The sequence below is a fragment of the Tamandua tetradactyla genome, chromosome 9, assembly GCF_023851605.1.
Source record: "Tamandua tetradactyla isolate mTamTet1 chromosome 9, mTamTet1.pri, whole genome shotgun sequence".
In the NCBI taxonomy this organism is placed as follows: domain Eukaryota; kingdom Metazoa; phylum Chordata; class Mammalia; order Pilosa; family Myrmecophagidae; genus Tamandua; species Tamandua tetradactyla.
Genome location: NC_135335.1, coordinates 21,556,066 through 21,570,524, shown reverse-complemented (window position 1 = coordinate 21,570,524; position 14,459 = coordinate 21,556,066). Strand labels below are relative to the sequence as shown.

Here is a 14,459-nt window from a genome sequence, read left to right as displayed (position 1 = left end):
TGAGAAAATCAATAAGATTGATGGGCCCTTAGCAAGACTGACAAAAAGAAGAAGAGAGAGGATGCAAATAAATAAGATCAGAAATGGAAGAGGAGACATAACTACTGACCTCACAGAAATAAAGGAGGTAATAACAGGATACTATGAACAACTTTATGCTAATAAATACAACAATTTAGAGGAAATGGACGGGTTCCTGGAAAGACATGAACAACCAACTTTGACTCAAGAAGACATAGATGACCTCAACAAACCAATCACAAGTAAAGAAATTGAATTAGTCATTCAAAAGCTTCCTAAAAAGAAAAGTCCAGGACCAGATGGCTTCACATGTGAATTCTACCAAACGTTCCAGAAAGAATTAGTACCAATTCTCTTCAAACTCTTCAAAAAAATCGAAGTGGAGGGAAAACTACCTAATTCATTCTATGAAGCCAACATCACCCTCATACCAAAACCAGGCAAAGATATTACAAAAAAAGAAAACTACAGACCAATCTCTCTAATGAATACAGATGCAAAAATCCTCAATAAAATTCTAGCAAATCGTATCCAACAACACATTAAAAGAATTATACATCATGACCAAGTAGGATTCATCCCAGGTATGCAAGGATGGTTCAACATAAGAAAATCAATTAATGTAATACACCATATCAACAAATCAAAGCAGAAAAATCACATGATCATCTCAATTGATGCAGAGAAGGCATTCGACAAGATTCAACATCCTTTCTTGTTGAAAACTCTTCAAAAGATAGGAATACAAGGGAACTTCCTTAAAATGATAGAGGGAATATATGAAAAACCCACAGCTAATATCATCCTCAATGGGGAAAAATTGAAAACTTTCCCCCTAAGATCAGGAACAAGACAAGGATGTCCACTATCACCACTATTATTCAACATTGTGTTGGAGGTTCTAGCCAGAGCAATTAGACAAGAAAAAGAAATACAAGGCATCAAAATTGGAAAGGAAGAAGTAAAACTATCACTGTTTGCAGACGATATGATACTATACGTCGAAAACCCGGAAAAATCCACAACAAAACTACTAGAGCTAATAAATGAGTACAGCAAAGTAGCAGGTTACAAGATCAACATTCAAAAATCTGTAGCATTTCTATACACTAGTAATGAACAAGCTGAGGGGGAAATCAAGAAACGAATCCCATTTACAATTGCAACTAAAAGAATAAAATACCTAGGAATAAATTTAACTAAAGAGACAAAAAACCTATATAAAGAAAACTACAAAAAACTGCTAAAAGAAATCACAGAAGACCTAAATAGATGGAAGGGCATACCGCGTTCATGGATTGGAAGACTAAATATAGTTAAGATGTCAATCCTACCTAAATTGATTTACAGATTCAATGCAATACCAATCAAAATCCCAACAACTTATTTTTCAGAAATAGAAAAACCAATAAGCAAATTTATCTGGAAGGGCAGGGTGCCCCGAATTGCTAAAAACATCTTGAGGAAAAAAAACGAAGCTGGAGGTCTCGCGCTGCCTGACTTTAAGGCATATTATGAAGCCACAGTGGTCAAAACAGCATGGTATTGGCATAAAGATAGATATATCGACCAATGGAATCAAATAGAGTGCTCAGATATAGACCCTCTCATCTATGGACATTTGATCTTTGATAAGGCAGTCAAGCCAACTCACCTGGGACAGAGCAGTCTCTTCAGTAAATGGTGCCTAGAGAACTGGATATCCATATGCAAAAGAATGAAAGAAGACCCATCTGTCACACCCTATACAAAAGTTAACTCAAAATGGATCAAAGATCTAAACATTAGGTCTAAGACCATAAAACAGTTAGAGGAAAATGTTGGGAGATATCTTATGGATCTTACAACTGGAGGCGGTTTTATGGACCTTAAACCTAAAGCAAGAGCACTGAAGAAGGAAATAAATAAATGGGAACTCCTCAAAATTAAACACTTTTGTGCATCAAAGAACTTCATCAAGAAAGTAGAAAGACAGCCTTCACAATGGGAGACAATATTTGGAAATGATATATCAGATAAAGGTCTAGTATCCAGAATTTATAAAGAGATTGTTCATCTCAACAACAAAAAGAGAGCCAACCCAATTACAAAATGGGAAAAAGACTTGAACAGACACCTCTCAGAAGAGGAAATACGGATGGCCAAGAGGCACATGAAGAGATGCTCAATGTCCCTGGCCATTAGAGAAATGCAAATCAAAACCACAATGAGATATCATCTCACACCCACCAGAATGGCCATTATCAACAAAACAGAAAATGACAAGTGCTGGAGAGGATGCGGAGAAAGAGGCACACTTATCCACTGTTGGTGGGAATGTCAAAGGGTGCAACCACTGTGGAAGGCAGTTTGGCGGTTCCTCAAAAAGCTGAATATAGAATTGCCATACGACCCAGCAATACCATTGCTAGGTATCTACTCAAAGGACTTAAGGGCAAAGACACAAACGGACATTTGCACACCAATGTTTATAGCAGCATTATTTACAATTGCAAAGAGATGGAAACAGCCAAAATCTCCATCAACAGAAGAGTGGCTAAACAAACTGTGGTATATACATACGATGGAATATTATGCAGCTTTAAGACAAGATAAACTTATGAACCATGTAATAACATGGATGGACCTAGAGAATATTATGCTGAGTGAATCCAGCCAAAAACTAAAGGACAAATACTGTATGGTCCCACTGATGTGAACGGACATTCGAGAATAAACTTGAAATATGTCATTGGTAACAGAGTTCAGCAGGAGTTAGAAACAGGGTAAGACAATGGGTAATTGAAGCTGAAGGGATACAGACTGTGCAACAGGACTAGATACAAAAACTCAAAAATGGACAGCACAATAATACCTAATTGTAAAGTAATCATGTTAAAACACTGAATGAAGCTGCATCTGAGCTATAGGTTTTTGTTTTTTTTTTGTTTTGATTTTACTATTATTACTTTTATTTTTTTCTCTATATTAACATTCTATATCTTTTTCGGTTATGTTGCTAGTTCTTCTAAACCAATGCAAATGTACTAAGAAATGATCATGCATCTATGTGATGATGTTAAGAGTTAATGATTGCATGTGTAGAATGGTATGATCTCTAAATGTTGGGTTAATTTCTTTTTTTCTGTTAATTAAAAAAAAAAAAAAAGAGAAGGGATAATTGGAGATGAAGGGATACAGACTGTACAACGGGACTGGATATAAAAACTCAGAAATGGACAGCACAATACTACCCAATTGTAATGCAATTATGTTAAAACACTGAATGAAGCTGCATGTGAGGTATGGTTTTTTCCTTTTGTTTTTTTTGTTTTTTTTTCTTTCTATTATTGTTTTAATTCTTATTCTGTTGTCTTTTTATTTCTTTTTCTAAATCGATGCAAATGTACTAAGAAATGATGAATATGCAACTATGTGATGTTATTAAGAATTACTGATTGTACATGTAGATTGGAATGATTTCTAATTGTTTTGTTAATTCTTTTTTTAATTAATAAAAAAAATAAATAAATAAATGTCAAACGTGCTATAGAAAATAAAATATACATATTTTTAGGCCAAAAAAAAAAAATGAAGGAGAAATTAAAACATTTATAGACAAAAAGTCACTGAGAGAATTTGTGACCAAGAGACCAGCTCTGCAAGAAATACTAAAGGGAGCACTAGAGTCAGATACGAAAAGACAGAAGAGAGAGGTATGGAGTAAAGTGTAGAAAGAAGGAAAATCAGATATGATATATATAATACAAAAGCCAAAATGGTAGAGGAAAATATTATCCAAATAGTAATAACACTAAAAGTTAATGGACTGAATTTCCCAATCAAAAGACATAGAATGGCAGAATGGATTACGACCCAGCAATACCACTGCTAGGTATCTACTCAAAGGACTTAAGGGCAAAGACACAGACGGACATTTGAACACCAGTGTTTATAGCAGCATTATCTACAATTGCAAAGAGATGGAAACAGCCAAAATGTCCATCAACAGACGAGTGGCTAAACAAACTGTGTCGTATACCTACAATGGAATATTATGCAGCTTTAAGACAGACTAAACTTATGAAGCATGTAATAACATGGATGGACCTAGAGAACATTATGCTGAGTGAGTCTAGCCCAAAACTAAAGGACAAATACTGTACGGTCCCACTGATGTGAACCGACATTCGAGAATCAGCTTGGAATATATCATTGGTAACAGAGACCAGCAGGAGTTAGAAACAGGGAACTTAATCCGTCCACTCCTCCATCTGCACATGACAAGAATGGAACCCAGTAAGCATTCATTAGAACCCAAAGTTGAATGTTTAGTAGGATTTATCCTGTTACCCCAGAATTGAGATAATCTCAAAGTGAAGACAAGAGGAACTACAATTTGCAAGCCTCCTTCGGGGAATGGTGAGAGTGGGGAGAAATTCAACTTCCCCAAGTTGAATTCTTGATATTCTCACAAACAGTGTGGACAACCAAAGCTATAGGCTGAGCCCCCAGTCTTGGGATTTATTCATATGAAACTTAACCCCACAAAAGATAGGTCAAGTCTACTTAAAATTTAGGCCTAAGAGTCACCCCCAAGAGAGCCTCTTTTGTTGCTCAGATGTGGCCTCCCTCTCCAGCCAATATGATGAGCAGTCTCACCACCCTTCCCCTCTCTGCATGGGACATGACTCCCAGGGGTGTGGACCTTCCTGGCAACGTGGGACAAAGATCCTGGAATGAGCTGAGACTCAGCATCAAAGGACTGAGAAAAACCCTAGAATGAGCTGAGAATTAAAATCAAGAGACTGAGAGAACCTTCTCAACCAAAAGGGGGAAGCGTAAAATGAGACTAAGTGTCAATGGCTGAGAGAATCCAAACAGAGTCGAGAGGTTATCCTGGAGGTTATTCTTACGCATTAAGTAGATATCACCTTGTTGTTCAAGATGTAGTGGAGAGGCTGGAGGGAACTGCCTGAAAACGGAGAGCTGTGTTCCAGTAGCCATGTTTCTTGATGATGATTGAATAATGATATAGCTTTCACAATGTGACTGTGTGATGGTGAAAACCTTGTGTCTGATGCTCCTTTTATCTACCATATCAACAGAAGAGTAGAACATATGGAATAAAAATAAATAATAGGGGGAGCAAATGTTAAAATAAATTTAGTTTGAAATACTAGTGGTAAATGAAAGTGAGGGGTAAGGGGTATGGTATGTATAATCTTTTTTTTCTCTGTTATCATTTTGTTTTTATTTCTATTGTCTTTTTATTTCTTTTTCTAAATTGATGCAAATGTTCTAAGAAATGATGCATATGTAACTATGTGATGATATTAAGAATTACTGATTATATATGTAGAATGGAATGATATCTTAATGTTTTGTTTGTTAATTTTTTTAATTAATAAAAAAAATTTAAAAAAAGAATCAAAGGAAACTATGATTAGAATGGTTCATCAAATGAAAATAAAGAAAATTTGTTGAAAAATTGAAATACCAGAGTTGCAATAAATGGAAAAATTTGTAAAAAATACATACATGTGTTCAACAGCAGATTTAAAATGGCAGAAGACAGAAATAAGAGACCTAAAAACAGATCAATAGAGAGCATGTAAACTAAAAATAGAAGGAAAAATGAAGAAGAACGAATAGAACCTCAGAGACCTGAATTGCCAAGCACACTGATGTATGCCTTATAGGAATTCCACAAGGTGAGAAGAAAGGGGAAATAATACTTTGCAGAACAGCAGCTGAAAACTTCTTAAATATGATGAAAAACATTAATATAAACATCCAAGCACTTCAACAAAATCCAAGTATGATTAACCTAAACAGATCCACACCTATAGGCAAATTATTATTAAACAGAAGTAAAGAAAGGAAATCTGGAAAATAGTAAGACAATAACATTTGTCATGTACAAGGGGACCACAATAAGCATAGCAGCTTGTATCACATTAGATATAATAAAAGCCATAAAACAGTGGGAAGACAGATTGAATGTCTGAAAGACACACACTATCAAACAAAAATTCCAGTAAAATAAAGACATTCACTGACAAATGAGGACTAAAAAAATTTGCTGCTAGCAATTCTGCCTCAAAAGAAACATTAAAGAAAACTTTTCAGTTTTAAGGCAAATGCATCAGACAATAATTGAAATCCACATGAAGAGCTACAGAACATGGGGAAATGCTGGTATGTAGGTCAATTAAAATATGCGTACTTATATTTTTCTCCTCTCTTCTGTTAACCATTTTAAAATAAACTTAACCAAACAGTAATTACAAAACTGTGTATTTGAACTACAAAGTATAAAGATGTAGTACATGACAATAGTAACATGGTAATGAATTGACATTGGAGGGAAGGCTCTAATTTTATTGAAATTAAGTTAATATGCAACTATTTTAATTTAAGATGTATATTGTAATACCCAGAGCCATAACCAAGAATATAACTCAATATTATAACAAAAAATCCAACAAAGAAATTAAAATGGTATGTTAAGTTGGGTATATTTTAGATTAAAAAAGGAATAAGAGAGCAGTGTAAGAACTAAAACATCTGAGTTATATAAAAAATAAACAACAAAGTGAATATGTAAATCTAACTATATTAATAACTATGTTAAATGTAGTTGCATTAAAAATTCAATCAAAGTGCAGAGATTAACAAACTTGTTACCCTAAAAGATCCAACCTCATGCTGTCTATGAGAGACACACTTTAGATTCAAAGTCAAAAGTAAGTTTAGGGTGGTGTGATGGTAGCTCAGTAGCAGAATTCTTGCCTGCCATGCTGGACACCCAGGTTAGATTCCCGGTGCCTGCCAATGCAAAAAAAAAAAAACAACAACACAAGTTTAAATTCAAATGATGGAAAATTATATACCATGCAAGTAGTAACTGTAGAAGTAGAAGCAACTGTACTTACAGGAAACACAATAGACTGAAGACAATAATACTAGATGTAAAGTGGTATATTTAATAATGATTAAAAATCCAATGCATCAAGATAATATAACAATTACTAATTTAAAAATACATATGTGCATAACAATGTAGTCCCAAAATGCATACAACAAAAAAAGGATGAAATTAAAGGTAGAAGTGAAGAATTTAAGAATAATTGTTGGAGACTTTAATATCCCCTCTCATTAATAGACAGAACAATTAGAAACCAGCAAGCACATGGAACATTATGTTTACAAAGGGTGGAGAGAAACTCATTTTGTTCACAATCATTTGATACTTCACATGGCTAATTCTAAGGAACTTATAAAAATATATAGGGCCAATATATTGAGCAAGGTTGAAGGGGAAATCAATATGTTAAACCTATATCTATTTCTCTACATCAAGAGCTAATTGTCAGAAAATGTAATTAAGAAAGCAGTTACTTTCACAATGACATTCAAAAAATAAAATACTCAGAAATAAATTTAACAAAAAAATTGCAAAATTTATACACAGAATATTATTAAACCTTGCCAAGAGAAATTAAATATTTAAATAAAGGGAGATATGTCATGTACATAGGTTAGGAGAATCAAGATTTTTGAGGTGGTAATTTGCCACAAACTGATCCATAGATTCAGTGCAATCATTTTCAAAATCCCAGCAGGCATTTCTGTGGATATTGTCATGCTAATTCTAAAATTCTTTGGAAATATAATGGAACTGGAGTAGTCATATGATTTTTAAATGAAGGAAAAGGTGGGAGAAAACCTCATTTCAGAATTTACTATTACACTGCAGCAATTTAGAGGTGTATCATTCCCATAAATACAGATATAGATCAGAGGAACTTAGTTAAGGGTCAAAGAATAAATCCATCTATTTTTGGACAATTATTTTATTACAAAGATGCCAAGGCAATTCAATGAGGAATTTTTTGCCTTACCCCCAAAATTTGTTATGACGTGCCTTATTTCTAAGTAATATAGTTGTCAATAGGACCTTGAAAAACTTTGGGGGCTTATAGTATCTAGCTAAAATGTCTTTCAAAGTGAAGAAGAAAAGTGCTGAGTGATATAAAAGGAAGTGTTTTTTCATAACAAGAGGAAAATATAGAAGAATGAATCTGATCAAATACTATTTTTTGATTCTATATATATTCTGACAGACTATTTTTTTAATGGAGAAATCTTCACACACATACCTCCCACATACGGTGTGTACAATCAATGGCTCAAATATCATCACATAGTTGTATATTCATTATCGTAATAATTTTTTAGAACATTTACATCACTCCCGAAAAAGAAATAAAAAGAAAAAAGAAGAAAAACTTACATATTATGTACCTGACCCCTCATTCTCATTGACCACTTATATTCCCATCTACCTCATTTATTTTACCCTTCTGACTGACTATTAAGCAAACATTGTTGGATCTTGTATTACTGAACATTAAGATATTAAGTGAGCATTTTGCTTTGATTAGTTAAGATTCTCTTTAGAGCAACTTTTACTTCTTTGTTCCTCAAGCTGTAGATCAATGGATTCAGCAGAGGGATAACCAGAGTGCAAAACACTGAGGCCATTTTATCAATATCAAAAGTATGGCTGTATTTGGGTTGCAGGTAAATAAACAACAGTGTCCCATAAAAGACAACCACCACTGTCAGATGGGAGCCACAGGTAGAGAAGGCTTTGTCCCGCCCATCAGTTGAGTTCATTCTGAAGATGGTCACAAGAATAAACATGTAGGATACAAGGACAATTAACAAGTTTGAGAGCAAATTACAGCCTGAAAAGATCATAATGATCAATTCTAATTCATGTGTGTCAGAACAGAGTATAGATATCAAGGGGAGGCAATCGCAGTAAAAATAGCTGATGATGTTAGAGCCACAAAAGGATAATGTAAATAACTTAATCGTGAGAAATAGGGACACAAAAGTGCTGTAGAGATATGGAATAAGAACCAGCATCCAACGCACTTTCTCTGCCATGATCACCACATAGAAAAGAGGTTTGCAGATGGTTACGTAGCGATCATAAGCCATTGCTGATAGAATAAATAGTTCACTGATGATGAAAATCTCAAAGGTTGCCAGTTGAGTAGCACACCAATTGTAGGAAATTGTATTTTCATTCACCACAAAGTTTACCATCATTTTTGGGCCAATGACAGTGGAATATCCAATATCAGTAATGGACAAATGTCTAAGAAAAAAGTACATGGGTGTGTGTAGCTTGGAATCCACATGGGTCAACAAAATCATGCCCAAATTGCCTATCACTGTAACTAAGTATATGATAAGAAAGGTTGCAAAGAGGGGTGCCTTCAGTCCAGGGTTATCTGTGACACCTAAGAGAATAAATTCAGTCACGTGGGTCACTGCAGTATGATTTTGTTGTTCCATATGGTTCATCTTCATAACCTGTATAAAGTATAAAATCAGTACTTATTATATTGACATGCAATCCCTGAGAAAGCATAGACCATAATGTCTAAACTATAAGGGCATATTCTCCATTTCAAAATCTAAATAAAGATTCCTCCATCCATCTTGCCAAAAGTATACACACCAACACTTAATCCATTGAAACTTTGGTCAAATATACCTTAACAGAGGCAAAATATTTTGATGTAGTTGTTTTTCATGCATCCACAATGACTTAATTCATTTGACCCAAACTTATTTTAAGTATGTCAAAATAGGTATATATTTTCACCTTTTTAAAATTTCAAGTAAGGTGTAAGACAGAGCTCTACACAAAACTACAAACCTCATCTTCTTGACAATTGCCATATCCATACAAAGTAACATGGCATGAAGAGAGTTTCCAATTTATTGCAGGAGTGATGAATCAGATGCTGATTAGGAAACATCTGACTATTAAATATGGGTTTTAATCCTTCTCAGTGCAAAATTTAATGCTATAATATGCTGATTTTAGAATTTTGTTAAAGAATGTCATAATCTGCATTTGTCATACCTGTCTGTTGTTTCTGCAGATTGAATCACTTCTTCTGAGTGATCCCCCAATCATAAATATCTCTTCTGCACGCAAAAGATACAGTCATTCTGATTATTCTTGAACCTTTATGTAAGGAGGCCGAGAAGTGCTAAGGAAGATTTCATTATGTGCAAAGGACTTCTAGAGCACTTTACAGTCAGATATGTGATCCATCCGTACAGTAATAAAAAGTGGGCAATGTTTCCATCTTCATTGGAATGTAAGGAAATTGAGGTACAGAGTGCTAAATAATTTAACAAAAATCACTCAGCTAGTAAATTGTGGACTCAGGATTAAAATAAAAGAATTTTGCCTTAAGAATAGTTTTTTGTTTTTTTTTTTCTAACAAGCACAACATGCTGCCTCTCATTTAAGGTATCTGAGCAGACAGAAAATAAAGAGAGGGACAATACATTATTGTAGGTTTTTCTACAAGAGTAGACAAAGATCAAAGTTGAAATCGATTACTAAGCATAAGCTAACTTGAAAATTGAAGGTATTATAGATAATACACAGCACAGAGTGTATAGAACTGTATATCCAATATATCTGAAGACCAAGCCCCCCCCCACCAAATCTGGGTTTGCTTCTTGTCTTGGCTTAATGCACAGACACACCAATCAGGATATCGAAGTAAGGAAGATTTCTTTACATTGGCAAGAGTTCAGGGGAAGCTTCCCACATCTGTCTCTTTGCAGTGATATTTTTGCTTGGTTTCTATATATTTTAGAGATGAAAAAGGTAATGATCTTGAGTAACAAATAACAGGGTTTAGGAAAACATCATTAGTTGTTTATTTTAGTTATTTACTACTTTCTTTACTACTTACCTCCTCTAAGATACCTAGGAGTGGTGCTTCCAAATCTGGGTACACACTTTACATGTTGCTCCTCTGTGAGACTAAACCTCAAATTCACAGTTTGCTTAGAGTTTTAAGGTCACATTTAAAATGCTAGCACTAAATATCCTGAACATTACTTACCTTCATAAAGGAAAAGTATATTGCAAAAGCAAAAACAATTTTGCATAAGCCCTTCAAAGCACGTAGGGATGGTCCAGTTTAGGTTGTATGTCTTGAGAAAAAGATTCAAAGACCAAAGTTTTAAACTCACCCTAATGGAGAATCAGCTTTGAGTTCATTCAGGTTTAATCTTCATTGTTGCAGTAAGGATTTAAGTGTTTTTCTAGCCCTTTGAGACTCATTTTCTTGAAGTTTTACATTGATTCAAGGATAAACACATAAAACAGAAATATCTCAAGGGAGCATGTCTTAGATGTTTGTTAATTGTTCTCTGAAACTCCCATTGGGAGAAAGTTAAAAGTATTTATATCTGGGCCTAACTGATAAATTATAAAATATCACCAGACACTGAACATCAGAAATATGCCTTTGTTAGCAACTCAGTTATACAACATGATTAACGTAGGTATATTGAACACAAACACATGCCAACACAAAAAATCTACACACACAAACACACATAAAACACATAAGTAAAAGAAAGAAGGACTTCTCAAGAGGAGATTATGCAATATTTGATATACAATATCCATTAACATGTATGTTTTTTCTGGATATAAAATTATAAGTTTACATAAGACCATATTTTATGATTTGTTTTGCTTCTGCCAAGAAAACTGTGGTAATTCTTTTTGTTTTATTTTTTCTTTTGGCTTCTAAAAGCTGAATTTAATAAGTTGCTCATTTACAGTTCTAAGGCTGAGAAAAGGTCCCAATTAAAACAAGTCTATAGAAATGTCCAATCAAATGCATCCAGGGAAAGATACCTTGCTTCAAGAAGGCCAGTGAAGTTTAGGGTTTCTCTCTCAAGTGAGAAGGCACATGGCAAACACAGTCACAGTTTCTCTCTCATCTGGAAAGGCACATGGTGAACACAGTCAGGGTTCTTCTCGCATCTGGAAGGGCACATGTTAAACACGGTGTCATAGTTAGCTTCTTCTCCTGGCTTCCTGTTTGATGAAGCTCCCCAGAAGGCATTTTCCTTCTTCATCTCCAAAGGTCGCTGGCTGGTGGACTCTGCTTCTCATGGCTGTGTCATTCTGCTCTGCTTTCTGACTCTTTTTTATTCTCCAAAATGTTTCCTCTTTTGTAAGACTCCAGAAACTTATTAAGACTCACCCAATGGGTGGAGACATGTCATTATGTGGTCATTCTTTTATTTGTTCTTTTTATTAATGTATATTTTTTCTCTGCAGGTTTTTAAGAATATATTTTTAGCATTTATCTTCAAAATTTTATTGTGATCTGCTTTGGCATGTTTTTTCCTGTTTATCCTCTCTGAGTTCTTTAAACATTTTATAACTGTGATATTATAGATGTTTTGTTTTGTTTTATAAATTAGGAAAATTTCTGGTCAATAATGGTTTTGTCTGCCATATCTATTCCATTATTTCTTTCTGGGCCCAGAGTTAGATGCATGTTAGATAGCATGTTATTGTTACACAGATCTGGTGAGACTTTCTTTCAAAAATGAGAGACAGATGAAAACATTCCCAGGGGAACAAAACCGATGGAGTTGATCACAACTAGATTTATACTACAAGCAAGGTGATAAGGGAAGTCTTCATCCTTAAAGGGAAGGGACTAGACAGTGGTTCAAAGCAGCATAGTTAAATAAAGACCTGTGCTAAATGTTACTATTTGGGTAATTATAAATTACAATATTATCATCATATATTATTTGGTATGGAACTCCATTTCTCACTTCCAATAAGTGGTAAAATGCCAAAGTATAAGAAGTAGCAACTAATTTATAGTTTTAGGCATAAAATGTATGAAGATATAAGTGGTAAAACATGCAAAAAAGGGTAGGGAGATGTTGGGGTATAGGAGAAGTATATGTATACACTACTAAAGGTAAGTTGGTATCAAACCCAACTTGATTGTTATATGTTTAGAATATTCAATTTTAACCCTATAATAACTACAAGAAAAGTAGATGAAAATATTTCCAGATAAAAAGGAGAATGCAATAAATATGGTACAAAACAAAAAATCAAATAAATATAAAGGTAGGCACTTATGGAAGAATTGAGGTACAAAAAATGTATGAGACATGCAAAGCCTAAGTAGCAAAATTACACAAGAAAATCTTGCTTATCAGTAGTGATGTTAAAAATAAATGGATTAGTGGGGTGCATGGGTAGGTCAGTGGTAGAATTCTCACCTGCCATGTGGGAGACCCAGATTTGATTCCTGGTCCATGCACTTCCCACAAAAAACAACAACAAGCAAACATCAACCAACCAACAAAACAAATAGGCAAAAAAAAAAATCAATAAGTGATGCTACAATGATGGGATACTCACATGGAAAAATAATGAAACAACACTCTACCATACAACATACAAAAAAAGAAATGAATTAGAGTTTTCATCCCTCACCTCTTTCTTAATGAGAGTACCTGCATGTTCCTTTTCTGCATAAGTACTTAACAAATTTTCTGCCTCCTTACTTTGTACTGTGCACATGAATTCTTTCCCACGTCATGGCCTAGAACCTAGGAATCAAATCTGGCAACATATTTTGGTAAGCCACCTAAGAGATACTTTTCTCTGACTGGACTGATGAGTACTGGAAGACTTGGCCATATACTTTTGCTTTTCTTCTTGCTTGGCTCATTATTATCTTCTCCTATATCTTCATGCATCTCTTCATATCTAAGAATCTAAGGGCTTTTATCTGGCTCCCCAAGACATAAGCTCAGTCTACTCTGATTCTTCTGGATCCCACCTCAGAGGTGGCAGGAACCCGCCTCCATGCCATGCAGAGTCAAGGAGACTCAGAGTATCAAGTGATACTTCCCTTCAGGCCTGATGGGGATTATTCCCCATGTCATTCAGTAGTCCAGTGGAAGCCAAATCAAGCCCCATCAATTTACCCTACTTCTTTCTCTCTCTCCTTGGCTCTTCAAGATTCCCCCACACTTTCCTTTCCTCCACTCTAGGGAACAAGACCCTACCTCCTGCTGGATTCTCTTTCCACTTCTTTGACAGAATTCCTTTTTGCTGTCTCATGACAGTCCCCTACTTTCTCCTCTATCTGGCTTTCAGTCCCTTCATCTTTTATAACACAGAATTCTGAGCTAAGGATTCTTATACTAATCAAAGTGTTCTCTTTAACTTTCTAGGAAGTCATCTTTGGTCTGTGCTCATAAGAATTGAGTATTTTCCAATGTGAGTTTCTCCCCACCAAGTCTTGATCATTTAGTTTCTATTGAGACCCATTGAGGCTAAATAAAAAGCTTCACTTCTTCTAGAGCATGCTCACTTTTTAGCCCTCATAGAACAGGAAACTAGAGGATGAAAGTATTCCTGGGAGCATCATCTTCAAATTCTTTCAAGTGGAACAGACTCCCACCTCAAGATCATAGGTTTAGACATTTCCAGTGACATGTCCCACTGATGTCCAGTGTCTTTACTTCCTGTATCCGCAAGATATTGGGCTGATAGAGAGGAAGGAAAC

At 34.8% G+C, this 14,459-nt stretch overlaps 1 protein-coding gene and 1 long non-coding RNA gene across 2 annotated transcripts in view; one reads left to right on the top strand and one right to left on the bottom strand.

Moving 5' to 3' along the window:
• LOC143645974 (uncharacterized) overlaps window positions 1-14,459 on the top strand; it is a 326,483-nt gene that overhangs the window by 88,268 nt on the left and 223,756 nt on the right. The gene's annotated exons all lie outside the window — the stretch shown is intronic.
• LOC143645972 (olfactory receptor 8K1-like) lies at window positions 8,425-9,384 on the bottom strand. The gene has a single exon (XM_077115059.1). It carries the CDS (start codon window positions 9,382-9,384, stop codon window positions 8,425-8,427), a length of 960 nt encoding a protein of 319 aa, XP_076971174.1.

What these genes read in the sequence shown, in the direction of transcription:
- LOC143645972 (XM_077115059.1), bottom strand. Translation starts at nt 9,384, where the DNA reads ATGAACCATATGGAACAACAAAATCATACTGCAGTGACCCACGTGACT.